Source organism: Somniosus microcephalus, chromosome 2, assembly GCF_052327205.1.
Source record: "Somniosus microcephalus isolate GS21.2 chromosome 2, FLI_Smic_1.0, whole genome shotgun sequence".
Taxonomy (NCBI): domain Eukaryota; kingdom Metazoa; phylum Chordata; class Chondrichthyes; order Squaliformes; family Somniosidae; genus Somniosus; species Somniosus microcephalus.
The window spans coordinates 44,280,596-44,297,057 of NC_140988.1; the positions used below are offsets into that span (position 1 = coordinate 44,280,596).

At 45.6% G+C, this 16,462-nt stretch overlaps 1 protein-coding gene across 10 annotated transcripts in view; it reads right to left on the reverse strand.

The window, feature by feature from the left end:
* The window catches only part of inpp4b (inositol polyphosphate-4-phosphatase type II B), a 1,159,724-nt gene that overhangs the window by 228,391 nt on the left and 914,871 nt on the right, over window positions 1-16,462 (reverse strand). For all 10 annotated transcript variants that reach the window (XM_086009058.1, XM_086009093.1, XM_086009068.1 and 7 more), the window contains one exon: window positions 15,917-16,064. In XM_086009058.1, coding sequence (XP_085865184.1) covers window positions 15,917-16,064 — 148 coding nt within the window. The remainder of the gene's footprint in view (window positions 1-15,916; window positions 16,065-16,462) is intronic.

Below are 16,462 nucleotides of genomic sequence, written 5' to 3' on the forward strand. Positions count from 1 at the left end.
CTCGCTATCACTGTTATGCAATGCCAACAACTAACGATGCACAGGGAGGGCCCTTGGTATTGGCACCTCACTCCATCTTTGCCTCCTTCTAAGTATATATGCTATGGCTTCTCTACACTCACTCCATCATTCTCACTCAAACTCCACTTGTGTCCCTCATTGCAGGAAAAGAGAGGCCACAATAAGAGGGAGGGGGCTAGGACAGGAGGAGGGCCACCTTCAAGTGCCCATTTGGCCAACGCTGAGGAGGCTGCCCTCAAAATAATCAGAGGTGATGAGGATCTGGAAGTGGGTGACGGTCAGACGGGCGCATCAGAGCAAGCTGGTGACAGAATAGATTTGCATCTCTCTCATTTATATTGCATGAGTGACTGATATGGCATCTGATGCTCATACAGATTGACTTATGATCATCTGCACAATTCGATGTGCATGCTACGTTAATATCACATGTCTAATTCATGCCTTTACTCCCCCCACAGGACCATCAAGAGTCCCCCTCCCCACTGTCCAGGACGAAGAGCCTGAAGACTCCTCAGAGGAAGCTGCAACCTCTGAGGGCGCAGCGTCAGCAGAATTAAGTGCACCCAGCACCAGCGCAGATACGCACACCTCGGTGGGACCTTCGCGAGATAGAGTCGTGTTGTCACCTGGTGTATCACAGCTCACAAGTGAGCATCAGCAAATGGTGGAGACAGGGACAGCAGTGGCGACTCCTCGTCAGAGGCCACAGGGCATTCCCAGCTCTGTTCAGCTGCATGTGGACCCTGTGCCTCTGGGGCCATCCAGAAAGAGAGCGGTGCTGGAACTCCAGGAACAAGTGCAGGAGTCTCTGGCAGGTTTTGCATCCAAGGTTACTGCGAGTGTGTAGAGAATGGAGGAGTCCATGTCTAACATGAGCAGTGCCTTTGTGGAGGCAATGGCGCATGAACGCACCATGGTGGATGGCAACCTCCGTGGAAAGACTGGCCATGTTCATGGAGGAAATAAGTCGCCAGAGTCAGGAAAACATGGTGAATGTTCAGAATGGACTGACATCTCTGGAGGAGCGATGGGCAACTATTGAGCAGAAAGACCAGAGCTTCATGGACGTCCTTTTGAGGACGACTACCAGTGCAGATATGGGGCCGCATGGCCTCCCTGAAGTGCAGCAAGGTGCTCTCCTGCCACTTGCTAGCACTGAAGTGGGGCTGACCCATGAGAGGGATGTTGGTGGCAGGCAACAAGGAAGTGTGGGCTCCTCTCCAAGTGCTCACACTCCCATGCCACTGCGTAGCCTTCGGTCAGAGCCCCCACCAGAGTCCTCACCCAACTGAGATGGACGTCTCAGCCCCTGCACAGCCACAGGAGGAGCAGACTGTTGCCGAGCCCTCACAGGCTCGCAAACCCAGAGGACGCCCGGCAAAGGTGTTGAAGCAGGAGCAGCATGAAAGTGAGCAAGGTGCCTCCACATCTGCTGAAGCAACAGGAGAAGCACGCGTAGAGGACGATAAAGCACAATTAGTCACAAGGGTAGTCACGTGGGTGTTATGTTCTGTTGTCTTCTGTTGTGTTTAATATTTGCCATCGTCATCCTTTTGTGCACGTATAAAACAAAAGTGATGGCAAACAGTTGAAGGTCTGGCCTCTGTTCTGGGAAATGGAAGTTGCACATTGAGGGCTCAGGGCGACTTGCATTTGTAATGACGGTGGTGAGAGTGCTAGGAGCCCACAGGTTCTTGTACATTGTGTACAGTGTGATAAGGTGACAGCCACATGTGTTTGACTCATCTACCTAAGTGAATCTGGCAAAGATTAGTGCATCCCTTGCATCACGGGCAGCAATGTGCTCGTGTGCTGCTGGAGCTGGCTGATCCGCCGCCACAAGGTCCTCCTCCTCCTCCTCCTCATCTGAGGAGGCTATGCGCTGAGCCACTTGTTCCTCAGGCAGCTGCACGACATGATGCTGTGCGATGTTGTGCAGTGCACAGCAGACCACGATGATTCTGGAGACCCTGGCTGCTGAGTACTGTAGGGCTCCACCTGATCGGTCAAGGCATCTGAATCGCATTTTGAGCAAGCCGATGGTTTGCTCGATGATGGCTCTGGTGGAATGTGGCTGGCATTGAAGCGCTCCTATGCTTCGTTTGATGGCCTCCTCAACGGCGTCATTAGCCATGTCTTCAGGTGATAGTCCTTGTCTCCAAGTAGCCATCCGGAAAGCTGGGTTGGCGGATTGAAGAGCGGAGGCACACTAGACTGCCGCAGGATGAATGAGTCATGGCAACTGCCAGGGTACTTTGCACAAACATGCATAATGTTCTTCCTGTGGTTACACACCAGCTGGACGTTAAGGGAGTGGAAGCCCTTGCGGTTAACAAGTACAGCTGGGTGGTGATGGGGTGCTCTAATGGCCACATGTGCAGTCTACGACGCCCTGTACCCTTGGCAAGCCTGCCATATTTGCAAAGCCAACCGCACCCGTAGTTACACTTGCCTCACCCATGGAGAAGTTGATGTAATTGTGCGCCTTTGCAAAGAGGGCATCGGTAACCTGTGTGATGTAAATGCGTGCGGCCGACTGGGAGCTGTGGCTGATGTCTGCTGATGAGCCCTGGAAGGACCCTGAAGCAAAAAAATTGAGGGCGGTGGTGACTTTGACAGCCACTGGCAAGGAGTGTCCACCCGCTCCTCTGGGCTGCAGGTGTTGGTGCAGCATTGCGCAGATGTCAGCGACTACCTCTCGCGAAAGTCTCAGCCTCCTTTGGCACTGCTGCTCAATCATGTTGAGGAAGCTCAACCTTGGCCTGTAAACCCTATGTTGGGAGCATCTCCTGCGGTGACGTGCAGCCCTGCGCTGATGCCCTCTGCCCTGTGCAGCATCAGGTGGGTGAAGAGGAGGTTGGCGCTCCTGTTGTTGCTGCTGCTGTTGTGCCTCATTCTGCTGCTGCCGCAGCTGCTCTTCCTCCGCATCGGAGGACCAGGATGAAAGGAAATAAATGGTTCCCATGCTGCTGGTAGATATCTCAGTTGAGGAAGCGCTCAGTCAATGTGGGGAGAGGGTTTTCCCAGGAGGTCACAGTGGAGATGGATCTCAGCTTCACCACTTACAAGATCAGTAGACCTGCAAAAAGTTTTCCAAGACCTGAAAAAACAAAGTTCTGTCATCTGTAACTGAGCCATGTTACAGCTCCGCTTTTATGCTGGAGCTGCAACTGTCAAGAAGTCTGGCACTTGGTGAACCCGGCACAATCAGCTGGCGTGGTTTGGGAAAGGCGTGGAACATGCAGAAAATGTGGAAAAATTGAAAACCACTATTAAAATAGGCTTATCCAGGCAGTTAACAAGCTGTTAACTACCTTAAGGGCCTCTTGGTGGTGGGACCGATCGGGACTCCCAGAGCCGGCATTTGGCAAAGTGGCGTGGAGGCGGGATCGCAACCCGCCTCCAAACCCGCCCTCTCAGTGCCGATAAAATCGCGGCCACAGACTCAGTTTTTTTGTGGCTCATGAACTGCCTTGTGTATATTGAGGGGCTGATTGCAGTTTACCAGCCATAACTTAGAAACAAATGCACCTGATTATGCATGCAAAGTAGTTGCACAGTTAATTTTCTCACCACAGGCCTTCCCAAGTGTCAGGACAAGGTGCACACACCTAGAAAAGCAAAAAGTGAATCGTTGTCCTGTATGTCTGGCCCTAGTGCTTGGCCCACCTGAAGACTGACAAAGTAGCTGCCCAATGGTAGCACTCGGGGTGCAAAGGGAAAAAAGCATCTCTCCTAGGAGTTTCCTTGCCACCAGATGCATTAGTGCCACCTCATTTTTATTACAATGTTGCCATTTCTAGCAGCAACATTCGAAAGTGAGAAAAAAACATGCATTTTATACAGCACCTTTCCTGTCCTCAGGACGTTCCAGGTGCTTTACAGCTAGTGAAGTACTCTTGAAGTGTAATCATTGTTATGCAGGGAAATGTGGCAGACAATGTGTGCATAGCAAGGTTCCACAAACAGCATTAAAATAAATGACCAGCTGTTTTGATTGTATTGGTTAAGAGATGAATGTTAGCCAGAACTAGAGAATTAGAATGCTACTGAATGTTACAGCTGGGCCTCAAGGATGACATCCTCTTCAATAAAGTTTGTTAGAAAGTCAGAATGATACCTGCAATGAGGTAGGCCCCTGCTTGTGGGAGCTTGCTGTGCGCAAATGGCTGCTGTGTTTCTTACATTACAACAGCAACAACACTTCAAAAGTACTTGATTAGTTGTAAAGTGCTTTGGGACGTCCTGAGGTCGTGAAAGGCGCTATATAAATTCAAGTCTTTCTTTTTTTCTTGCATTGGTGTTGGTGGGGGTGGTGGGGGGGGGGGGGGGCAGTCCACTGCACCATTGCTGCAGGGTGTGCATTCACAAGATTAAACCTTTGTCAGTTGCAGCATATTTTGTTAGTATCAATGAGCTCTAATAAGTATGGTCATTCACAAGGCAAAGTGTAACTCATTGCAACTTCAATAAGCATCACTTGTAGGAGATATTTATCAGTCTTATTGGTAGTCTTGACACCTCCACTGACACTAAGTTTGAGGGTGATATCAACTTTTGATCTGACTGCAATCTGAACTTCCACGCTACAGATCTGGCACAGCTCACAGTCCTTGTGGGCGGTAATCACACTATATGAATTGCATCTCAATGCACATAAACAAACGTACTTGTGTGCAGCTAAACCAGCTGGCTTCATCATTTGACAAATATTTTTTCTCTCTTTTCTTGTCAATTTTATTCATCAATTCCCTCCCTCTCCCCTCCTCTGAAGGTATTGAATCTTTTCTAATTTGCATTAATGATTAATGCTTCATAAACTCAAGCAAGCTCATCAAATTCACATGCAATACCAAACTAGGCAGGGAAGGGAGGATGGGTCAGATGAATCTGAGGAACTGGACATAGATTTACAGAATGAGTTACATAAAAATATGTAAATAGGCAGAACAGTGGCAGCTAAATTTAATAGAGAGAAATGTAAAGTGTTTCATGGGAAAACTCTACGAATGGTGTCAAAATAACTATGATTGAAAGAGATCTTGGGAACTTGTTGCTCAACTTGCCCAACCACAGTGGAGCAGCAATCAATAAGACAAACAGGAAGTTGAACTATGATAGCAAAAACAGCACAATACAAGTCAGGGGAATCTTATTTAAACTGTGCAATGCTCTAGTCAGACTATATCCAGAGGACTGTGTCACATTCTGCTTACTGAAACACAAGCCCTGACTGTGTTTTATGGAAAAGACACAAGACTCTAGCTTTTTGCTGGTTATATTAGCCAAATTGCCCCTTTCATCTGTCTCTATCTTCTTGGGGTATGGTTCTGTAAACACCAGGAACCATCCAGTACTTCACCCAAGTGGCCATTATGTTATGAGAGAGACTTGACCCTAAAAATTCAGTTGCTTTGCGCCTCCAGTTAGCGCCCGGGGCGCAAAGTAACTAGCACCCGGGCGCGGCGCTGCCAACGCCTCCCGCGAAATTCAGCGGGAGGTTAGCAGCGGCGGTAACCATTAGCACCCTGCGGCGCTGTGCCGCTGGCGATGACATCATCGCCATGAGCAACACCCCACTCGCGCCCCGGCCGTGATCTTTGGTAGCGCCCCCTGACTTACCGCTGGACGCTATGTCTGGCAGGGTCAGGGGGGCCTACCTGCAGCCGGGGCGGTGCTAATTAAAGGCTAGGTGCCGGGCAGCCATTTTTGTTGCTGGCTGCCTGCCAGCACCTGCCCCCGTTGCTGTCCCCAGCTTCCTGACCAACCACCCCGCGGAGTGCCGGCTGCGCTCCGTGAGCCCGGCACTTCTCGAGTGCCGGGCTCTTTTGCCGGCACTCCAATTTCTGGTGGCCCAGCTGGGCCCCGGGTCGGGCTGTGCAAGGCCCCTCCCCTTTAAGATGGGGAGGAAGGCCTGCAGTACCTTCCAGTAGCGCCCCGCTTCCCTCTTGGGGTGCTACCGATGAATTTCGGCTACAGGGGCTCTAAGTAGCACCCCGGTGAAGTTAGCGCCCCAAAGTGGGCGCGACTCAATTTTTCCCCCTTGGTCTGCAGGCTAGTAACCCTCACGTGACATCCACACATGCACAGAGATCAGTGAATAGCAGACATAAATAGGAACCCAGGCCTATTTTCCCATCCCCGACCAGAGGGTGACAACATCAACTGTAGCACCTCTAATGTGCTGACACACTACAGACTAGGGATTAAACCTGGGGCTTTCCTGATCTTCATACCACAAATGCTCACTGGATAAACTCAACCATCATGAGAACCTCTCAACAACAATAACTTTTATTTATATAGCACCTTTAATGAAGTAAAACATCTCAGGGTGCTTCACAGGATCGATTATCAAACAAAATTTGACACCGAGCCACACAAAGAGCTAATAGGACAGGTGACCAAAAGCTTGGTCAGAGAGTCACACAACACCAGGTTATAGTCCAACAGCTTTCTTTGAAATTACAAGCTTTCGGAGCGCTGCTCCTTCGTCACCTGGTGTTGTGTGACTTCCTACATTTGTCCACCCCAGTCCAACACCGGCATCTCCACATCTTGGTCAGAGAGGTGGGTTTTAAGGAGTGTCTTAAAGAAGGAGAGAGAGGTAGAGAGGTTTAGGGAGACCATTCCAGAGCTTATGGCCTAGTCAGCTGAAGGCATATCCACCAATAGTGGAGCGAAGAAAATCGGGGGTGCTCAAGAGGCCAGAATTGGAGGAGGGCAGATATCTCGGAGGGTTGTAGGGCTGGAGGAGATTGCAGAGATAGGGAAGAGCGAGGCCATAAAGGGAATTGAAAACAAGGATGAGAACTTTAAAATTGAGGAATTGCTGGACTGGGAGCCAATGTAGGTTACCGCGCACAGGGGTGATGAGAGAACAGGACTTGGTGCAAATTAGGCTCCGGGGACCAGAGTTTTGGATGATTTCAATTTTACAGAGGGTGCAAGGTCGGAGGTCAGCCAGGAGAGAATTGGAATAGTTGAGTCTAGAGGTAACAAAGGCATGGATGAGGGTTTCAACAGCGGATGAGCGGAGGCAGGGGCGGAGACAGGCGATGTTACAGAGGTGGAAATAAGCGGTCTTGGTGATGGAGAGGATATGGGGTCGGAAGTTCAGCTCAGGGTCAAATAGGATGCCAAGGTTGCAAACGGTGTGGCTCAGCCTCAGCTGGTGGCCAGGGAGAGGGATGGAGTCGGTGGCTAGGGAACGGAGTTTGTGGCGGGGACTGAAGACAATGGCTTCGGTCTTCCCAATATTTAATTGGAGGAAATTTCTGTTCAACCAATACCAGACGGCGGACAAGCAGTGTGACAAATCCGAGGCAGTGGAGGGGTTGAGAGAGGTGGTGGTGAGGTAGAGCTGGGTGTAGTCAGCGTACATGTGGAAACTAACGTTGTGTTTTTGGATGATGTCGCGGGGCAGCATGTAAATGAGAAATAGAAGGGGGCCAAGGTTAGATCCTTGGGGGACTCCAGAGGCAATGATGTGGGAGTGGAAAGAGAAATAATTGCAGGTGATTCTCTGGCTATGACTGGATAGCTAGGAATGGAGCCAGGCTGGACAATGGAGGAGAGGCGTTCCATTCCAGATGCGTCTGCACTTAAGAAAATATCAACGAACACGTCACCAACCATGTATCACCAAATTCAAAGTGACCTGAGATAAAAGAATTGTGTTCTTTGATCAACAAATAAACCCAATCTTAGAGGATACATGATATTTGATTTATTTCATCATGGAGACTTCAGGTGCAGTTCTGTATCACCTCTGGAATAGGCCTGTTAATCCATACCATTTTCATTTATGCTGTGGGGTTTCATCTTCACACTGACACAAAATGAGTGCTATAATTTGGAAGTGAAGTCATCCGAATTGAATTTAGGCAAGTGATGAGTTACCACCCCAAGGAGTTATTCTCTCACTACACCGATTTCATACCAGCTGCAGTAAAACTGCAGCCAATGCACAACTATTTTTAAAATCTTTTTAATTTTAGCAAAGAGCCAAATATTCTCATCAGCTCGTTGTTAGCATTAAAATGTAATCAGAATGTGAGTTCTCTTTTCCCTGCTCAGAGAACAATCCAGAGGAAATATTATAACTCAGGTCTGCCAGCATTGGACCACGTAGGTACCAGCCTCAAACTAGTACCTGCAGTATAAGTGAGACCTCAAAACAATAACATTAAAATATCTTTTGTACCTTATCAACTGATCCTGATCATTCAAATTTAATCATGCTACATGCACAAATCAAATGCAGTGGTATTTGGGAATCATCATTAAGTGCTCTGGTGCATACAAAAGAAGGTGCATTGATAAAGAGTAGCTCTGGATCACAAGAAGCTTCTGCTGTTTCAGAGCAAATTAGTATATTATTAACATTTCAAATAAACTTTTTTCAGAAGCAGTTTCAGCCTGCAATATTTTACTGTTAAATATTCTCAGTTCAGATTATGGTGAATGGAGTTGGCCTGAACACTTGGAACTTCAGATATCTTTTGTCATGTCATAGTGTTCAACAGCAAATTTTAAAACATAAACTGACAGCATGCCATTATGTGGCCTGCTTTAGTTAATTATTGACTTGTCATACAAATTGTGTCATTGTGAAAATAATATGAGTAATAGTCAGCAGTTCATCGGTCTCTTCCCTGCAGCTGTTTTGTTTTGAATAGCTGTTCTTCATCTTGAGCAGAGATGAAAAACTACTCAATAAAAACATGTGCCTCAAGTCACTACTTTTTCCCCTACCAATATCAAATAGTTTACTTGAAATAAAGATCATGACAGAGAGGGAAGACAGGTTATCTACCTTTTAATAGTTGGATGAACAATGCTTTCTTCAAAGTCAGCATAGTGTAAAGTAATTAGTGACCAATCTTTATTTGCTTAGAGTTGCAGCAAATGTGGTCATTAGTAGTCAATGTAATTTGCATATAAATCGTGCCACAAAAAAGAGCTGGCTTGCAACCACAGATGCATTCTACCAGATGCAAAATAATGACTGGTGCTAATTTGAACAGAAATTTGATGAGCGAGTTGTCTGATTTGGGCTCCAAACCTCTTAGATTTGATGATTAAAGTAAGTATAGCCTTTGGTCATCTGGTGATGTCTCATTCAGTACATTAAATAGTGAAGACTCTCAACTCTTATTAACTATCACCAATAACAATTTTTTTACCACAGGAAAATGGACTATATTTGTATTCATTGTATTCCTGCAGATGGAAAACTGCAAACACAAAATATATTGCCCATGCAAATGCACTACTGTAAATGACCAAGTATCTATTAAACTCTGTTTACTCACCAACACAAACTGCTTAATATGTCTATCTGGATTAGGATATCTCAAAATTTCTGGCATTGAATATGTAAGTGTAAAAATTATTCCTCTGAATGACTTTTGGATTTTAAAATCAACTCAATTAAAAATTAATGGCCCTTGTTCTTTAAAGATGTTACAGTCCAATAGTTTTGATTAATGGGCCACATGTACATTCTCAAATATGACATATCACCTGAAAGGTAGCTATTTGCCACAGTGGCAGTTATAATCACTGAACCACTATTAATAAGAAAATTATATAGAAGTACATACAAATATATCTAGGTGTAAAGATCAAAAACATCTAACGACTCCAAACACTTACAAAGAAACCATGAAAATATTGGGACATGTACGCACAAAGAAGAACACATAAGAAAGTATCAATTCAAATTGTAAAATGTGCTTTTGAAACTAAGAAATCAATCAAGCTAAGTGATAGTTTTGAATGTACCATGCCTCACACAGAGTTAGTAATCTATGGAATAAGTGGTCAGTTAATGAAGTGAATGTTGGGTGTTTTGAAGAAGGAAGTGGCAAATGTTTACGATAGCAAAATACTGCAGATGCTGGAAATCCGAAATAACAACAGAAAATGCTGGAAAAACTCAGCAGGCCAGGCAACATCCGTGGAAAGAAATTAGAGTAAACGTTTCGGCTCAAAACCCTTTATCAAGACTAAAGAGGCACAGGGAATGAAATAGATTCAGAGGCCGGGCTGGGAGAGAACAAAAGAGAAGAGACATTAAGAGGTATTCAAAACGAGACGAGATGGTGATAGGACTAGTGGAGACAAAAGACAGCTCTAGATTAGGTGTGAAATGCGCTGGCAGAATGGGAGACAGCTGCCATGTGGGAGAGAGAAAAAAAGGAAGGGGGGGAGGGGAAACCAAAACAAAGGTGTGGATAAAAAATATAAGTAAAAATGTAATAGGGGCCGAGGTTTCGTGACAAATGTTTCCCTTCTAACCCTGAATCATGCTGAGGTACAATTTTATGGGCACCAGAAGCCCTCTGCTACTTCACCTGAGTGACCATTCTTCATACGTGAGCCTGGGCACTGCGTGTCAGAAAGTTATTTGGTCTCCGAGGGAATGACAACCGAGTCTGAACCTGTCCACAACTGCGCTTTATAGATTGTGATCAGGAATGGAAACCATGGCTGATGTGTTCCCTCCCTAACTCAGGGACACTAGGTCAGTTGCAGTGTACCACCACCACCCAGCTAAGGGCAGCTAACAGCACAGACTTAAAAGGCAACTTGAGACTTTCCTGGTCAGTATGACTGACACACGAGGCCTTTACTTACTGAGCTTTTGGGGTGTTGTGACCAAGTAGATTTTATTACAGGATAAAAGTTGAAATGTTGAGTAAAGTGGTGATGGATGGAGTTGAGAGAATTGGGTGGCAACAGCGAATTGCATCACCAGATACCTGGGTCAAACGAGTTGTTCCATTCCATAAATTCAAATGCTTTTGATACATTCATAATGAGCAGTGCACTCCATGTTGAATTTCTGCATTGAACTTGGTATTGTGTTGCTTCTAATTTGGCAATGGATTGACAAGAATACATGGGTTGTTAACTTGCTAATGGCGTTCCTTCAATTACACAAGCTTCCAGTGAACTGCTCCTGGGCGTCACATATCAAAGCTGTTAAGTATTCTGTAACCAAATCTCATCAACTAAGATGTTGGTGACGTCCTGCTCAACTAGTACTTGCTTATTCCATTTATTATGTTTCCAAGAACAGCAGTTTTATAATAAGTGCATAAATCTGAAATACAATACAAACATTTTCATTTAAAAAAACTTGCTTGATTGTGCAGGAATCAAGCTGTTATTTAATATGATTGTGCCCAGATGTTTGGCTACCAGAAGGTGAAATTACGCTAAATTACAGTTAGCACACACTTAAGTGTGCCTTAATGTGCAGTAATTTGGTGTGCGAGCATTAATGGAGCATTAGTACATTATTTCCTGGGGTTCTAAAATTCATCCTGGGAGCAGTTTAATGCACGTTAAAGCATAGAGACCACGTTAATCTTTTTTGGCTTATTAAAGGCTTTTTAAGCATAAATTAAAGGAAGAAGTACAAATTTGCTGATGTGTCCTTTCCAGCCCATATTGCATTAGTAACAACTGCTATAAGGAACTGTTAAAGCAGACGAGGGAACTCACAGAGTTACTGCACAGAGCCGAGCAAAGCAACTAAAATTGTAAAGACATCAGCAAGTCTGACTTTACTGGACAGGTTGGAGGAGAATGAGCTGCAGAGTTGGGGCAAGGACATCTGAGGCAGGGGGAAGAGGACCCACAAGATCCACTACTACCCCAGGCAGGTGATAAAGCTAACTTTACCACAATCAGGAGCAATATGTGAGGAGGTGAAGCCTCACTAAAATGGCCTTGGATGAATTTTGCCATTTCCTTGAACCAAATCTCTACCAAGAAGCAACATCAGCCCTACACTGGAAGTGGCGGTAAAAGTGGCAATGGTACTCAATGGCCCAGATATTCCGATCCCTACGGGTGGGTACGCGCCGGTTTCAGACATGCACAGCGCATGCGCTGAAAACCGGCATTTCCTATCCGTCAAGAATCCTCTTGACAGATCCTCCGCCTGCCCTGGAGAAGGGCCTCTGCGGGCGGATAGTTCCGCTTTTTGGAGACCCTCCACCCGCAGAAAACCCTTACAATTCTTACGCCTGCTTTTACCAGGATAAGAGTTGAAAAAAGTTTTAAAACATTTTTTCACTGATTTATCATTTAAAAATACTTTAAAAAAAGATAAGTTTATTTTTAGCCCTGTAAAAATCTTAAATTATTTTTTTCAAAAAATTTAAATTTTTGTTTAAAATATTTAATTTATTGTAATTTCAAGTCATTTAAAAAATGTGATTTAAAAAAAAGTTTTTAAAGTTTTACTAGCCCAGAAATTCGGGTCCCAACACTTGGGGTACTCACGCGTAGGCCCAACGAAAGTGCCGGTTTCGTGCATGCACTGCGCATGCGCAGGAAACCGGCACTTCCGTTCCCCTGAAAGAAGGGGTTCAGTGGTGGAACACGTGCGCGGGAGAGGCAGCGCGTGCGCATTGAACTTACGTTTTTTTTCCAGGTTTCTCCGGGAAGGTAAGTCTCCAGAAGTTAGACATGTAAAAAGCAGTCGCAAGGCCTGCTTTTAACAAGGTAAGTGGTGAATTAATTAAAATTAAAACATTTTTTCCACAGGTTTATTATTTTTAAATACTTTAAAGAAAGTTAAGTTTATTTTTAGCCCTGTTAGAAAATGTAATTATTTTTTTCAAAAATTTTAATTATTGTTTAAAATAGTTATTTCATGTAATTTATAGTTTATTTTAAAAATGTGATTTAAAAAAAAAATTATTTTTGAGGTTTTAGTGATGTTTTGGGGCTTATAGTATTTTGACAGATCTTCCTGTCAAACTTATGAATGAAGCATTCCCTGCTACCATTGGCTCTCCATGGCCCATGTGATCCCAGGGGACGCATCGAACTAACTGCGCCCCTGGGATATGCAAGCACTGCGCGCCGGCAGTTGGAGGAGGCCCAGGATCGCAATTCCACGGGGGCCCACAGCTCAACGGCCGGAGCGCAAGGTAAGTGCAGGTCGGAGGCTTGCACCTGCGGGAAGCCTCCAACCTGAATTTCTGGGCCACTATGTTTTTGGGGTGATCTCCATTCTTATATTTGACAGCTCTGTCAAGTGTATGAAGGGAGATTCCCTTCTTTGATTGGCTCCCCATGGCCCACGTGATCCCAGGGATGCTTGCGAACCACCTGCGCCTCTGGGATATGTAGGCCCTGCACACTTGGAGTTCGAGGCGCCCAGGCACGGAAGTGTGCGCGTCCCGGGAGCCCTCAGGTAAGGGTGTAGATTTTTTCCAGATCCGATCGGAAAATAGGGCCCAATGTTTTTACCCCTTCCAAGCAATGGCAGGAAACTGCTGCATTACCCAGATCACCAATGCCCTTTATTATGGCGAGTAATAAAACCAATGCCGGCATGCAGCATCAGGAAGAGAAGCTGAGACATCTTCTCAAAAGATGTGGCATTCCCAGGGAAAAAGAGTGTTGTTCGTGCACCCATGTGCCCACTCAAGCACCCCTGCAACCTCCCATGGTCTTCAACAGATAAGATCACCATAAACAGCCAAATGGTCTGCAACCACCGTCAAAGATTTATGAATGTCTCGTGATCTGAATCAGATACTTGTGTCTTTCACGCGTGTACTTCTTCAAACTCTCCAAAGGCCAACTGGCCAAATATTTGGTGCAGCGAGGCTTGATAGGAAACATTAAGCTGCTTTATTTCAGAGTGAATATATAGCGCAACTATTATGATTAGATTCAGTTAGTTCAATCAGTACAACTTATCTTGGTGTAATGACACAAAATAAAGAACAAGCCATGCCGCGCCACATCAGTGGATCATCTTACTCAACTTGCGCAAGATACTTTCTAACTATCCTCAAACATTCTTAATCTCTTCATCTCAGCGAAGGCCCTCAAAGCTTCTCTTTAACTAAGTCTGCCTGCTAACGTATATGGCTTTGTTGTCCTCTTTCCTGTCCCCACTGTAAGTTGGGCCTTCGATCCCAAATCATCCTCTTGTCTGGTGGTTGGCTAGAACAGCTGCTAATCAAACGTGGACTTGAACAACGTGGACCACTTTCCATACCTCGGGAGCCTACTGTCAACAAGGGCAGACGTCGACGACGAGGTCCAACACCACCTTCAGTGTGCCAGTGCAGCCTTCGGTCGCCTGAGGAAGAGTGTGTTTGAAGACCAGGACCTCAAACCTGGCACTAAGCTCATGGTCTACAGAGCAGCAGTGATACCCACCCTGCTGTATGCCTCAGAGACATGGACTATGTACAGCAGGCACCTCAAAGCACTGGAGAGGTACCACCAACACTGCCTCCACAAGATCCTGCAAATCCATTGGCAAGATAGGTGCACCAACGTCAGTGTTCTTGCTCAGGCCAACATCCCCAGCATCGAAGCTTTGACCACGCTCAATCAGCTCCGATGGACGGGTCACATTGTCCGCATGCCCGATTCGAGACTCCCAAAACAAGTGCTCTACTCGGAACTCCGACACGGCAAGAGAGCCAGGTGGGCAGAGGAAACGCTTCAAGGACATCCTCAAAGCCTCCTTGAAAAAGTGTAACATCCCCACCAACACCTGGGAATCCCTGGCCCAAGACCGCACAAAGTGGAGGAGAAGCATCCGGGAAGGTGCCAAACACCTCGAGTCTCTTCGCCGGGAGCAAGCGGAAGCCAAGCGCAGACAACGCAAGGAGCGCACGTCAACCCAAGCATCCCACCCACCCGCCCCTTCAACCACCGTCTGCCCCACCTGTGACAGAGACTGTAGGTCCCACATTGGACTCATCAGTCGCCTGCGAACTCATTTTTAATGTGGAAACAAGTCATCCTCGGTTCCGAGGGACTGCCTAAGAAGAAGAGTAATCAAACATGCTACTGTGTCCTTTCCATTTCATGCAAAGCTCAATAGGAAGGGACAATCCATCCCTCTACATTGTGAACACTTGTTGGGAGCAGCTGGGTTAAGATAACACTCCACCATTGTTCCCAAGTGTCCATGTCAACAGCATCAAAGCCTGGCTTTAATACACTTCTCCAAATTCCTGCAGCCCATGGCCTTACTTTTTAGACCTGTGGAAATACACTTTGTTTTAAAAACTAACACTTAAAACTCTTTTTTCAAAAGCCTTTCTGTGGGGTAATTGGTGAAAAAAATCCTGAAATGTGATAGTGATTTATGACCCCACTACATGAGTCACATTCCCAAAAATCCTGCTCAAAAAAAAGGCTAACATTTTCAATCCTACTTACCACACTGCCTGTGCACTAAAAATAATTACACCATCTGGAGTTGGCAGGTGTATTAAATTTATTCAAATATATAATATAGACGAGCGTTCTTATCATTAGTTGGGCTTGGGAGGCGATGCTGCTGACCATCTCACCAGCATCAAGCGTGCTTCCTTAGCTGGTCTCGGTATTTTGAAAACCTTATCTGAAAAACTAGTGATTTACCCGACAGGCAGATCTGATTTTTTTCAAAAGTCAAATGGTGTTGATTAAATAAAAATGCTACATTAACTAGTCACTGGAATAGGTCTCGGGGAAAGAAATCAAAACTGATTACTGCTGCATAACACTTAAAGGCACTAGGAAAACCTGGGGCTGGATGTGGGAGTGGAGCATGGATTGTTGTTTTTACAAATGACCAGTGATATTGAAACTTCTGAATTAACATACAACTTTCATCAAGTTGCCCCTCTATCAGTAGCAGGTCTGCATGAATCTATAACTATTAGGGTCAAATTACTAATGTACCACAGAAAATGGGATGGTGGGGGGGAGGGTGGTTGGGGAGGGAGGACAGGATAGAACCATTCTTTTACATTGCAGTAAGATATATTTACGTTGCAAATTGTGATGCAAGTGCATGTTTGCTCCAGTGCAAACCAAGTAAAATCTTGGCCAGGCTGTTGCATTGTACCTTCTCATATCTTCCTGGATGAAGAGTGCTATCATTTGCTTGGGGATGTGGAAGGACAGTGTACTTTCAGCCATCTGTTCTCGTACGCACAGCCACTTCCCATTAGCTGTGGGCAATCTGTAGACTTTCCATATGATATTTTTAAACACTGCAAGAAAAACAGAGATTAATAAATATTTGCAGCAAAGTATGAAGTAATTATAAGCAGAAATAAAACAAAACCTGATAAATGTCTAATTACAGAAATCATAAATATTCTAACAAAGCTAAGTTGCTTAATGACTGGACAGGTCTGTCTGACTGCTGCCACTAAACATAGTGGGGCAGAAATTCCTCCCCAAACGCGTGAGTACGGAAGGGGTACTCACGCGTCTGGCCGGAGGAAATGCCGGTTTTCAGCATGCACAGCGCATGCGCTGAAAACCGGCATTTCCTCTCCTCCAACCCAAGAGTTGAAGAGGCTAGCGTGTGCGCTGTAGGGGGCAGCGCGTGCGTCTTGGATTTCCTCTGTTTTGGGGGATTTGCGCATGTGTAAAGGCCTCCAGT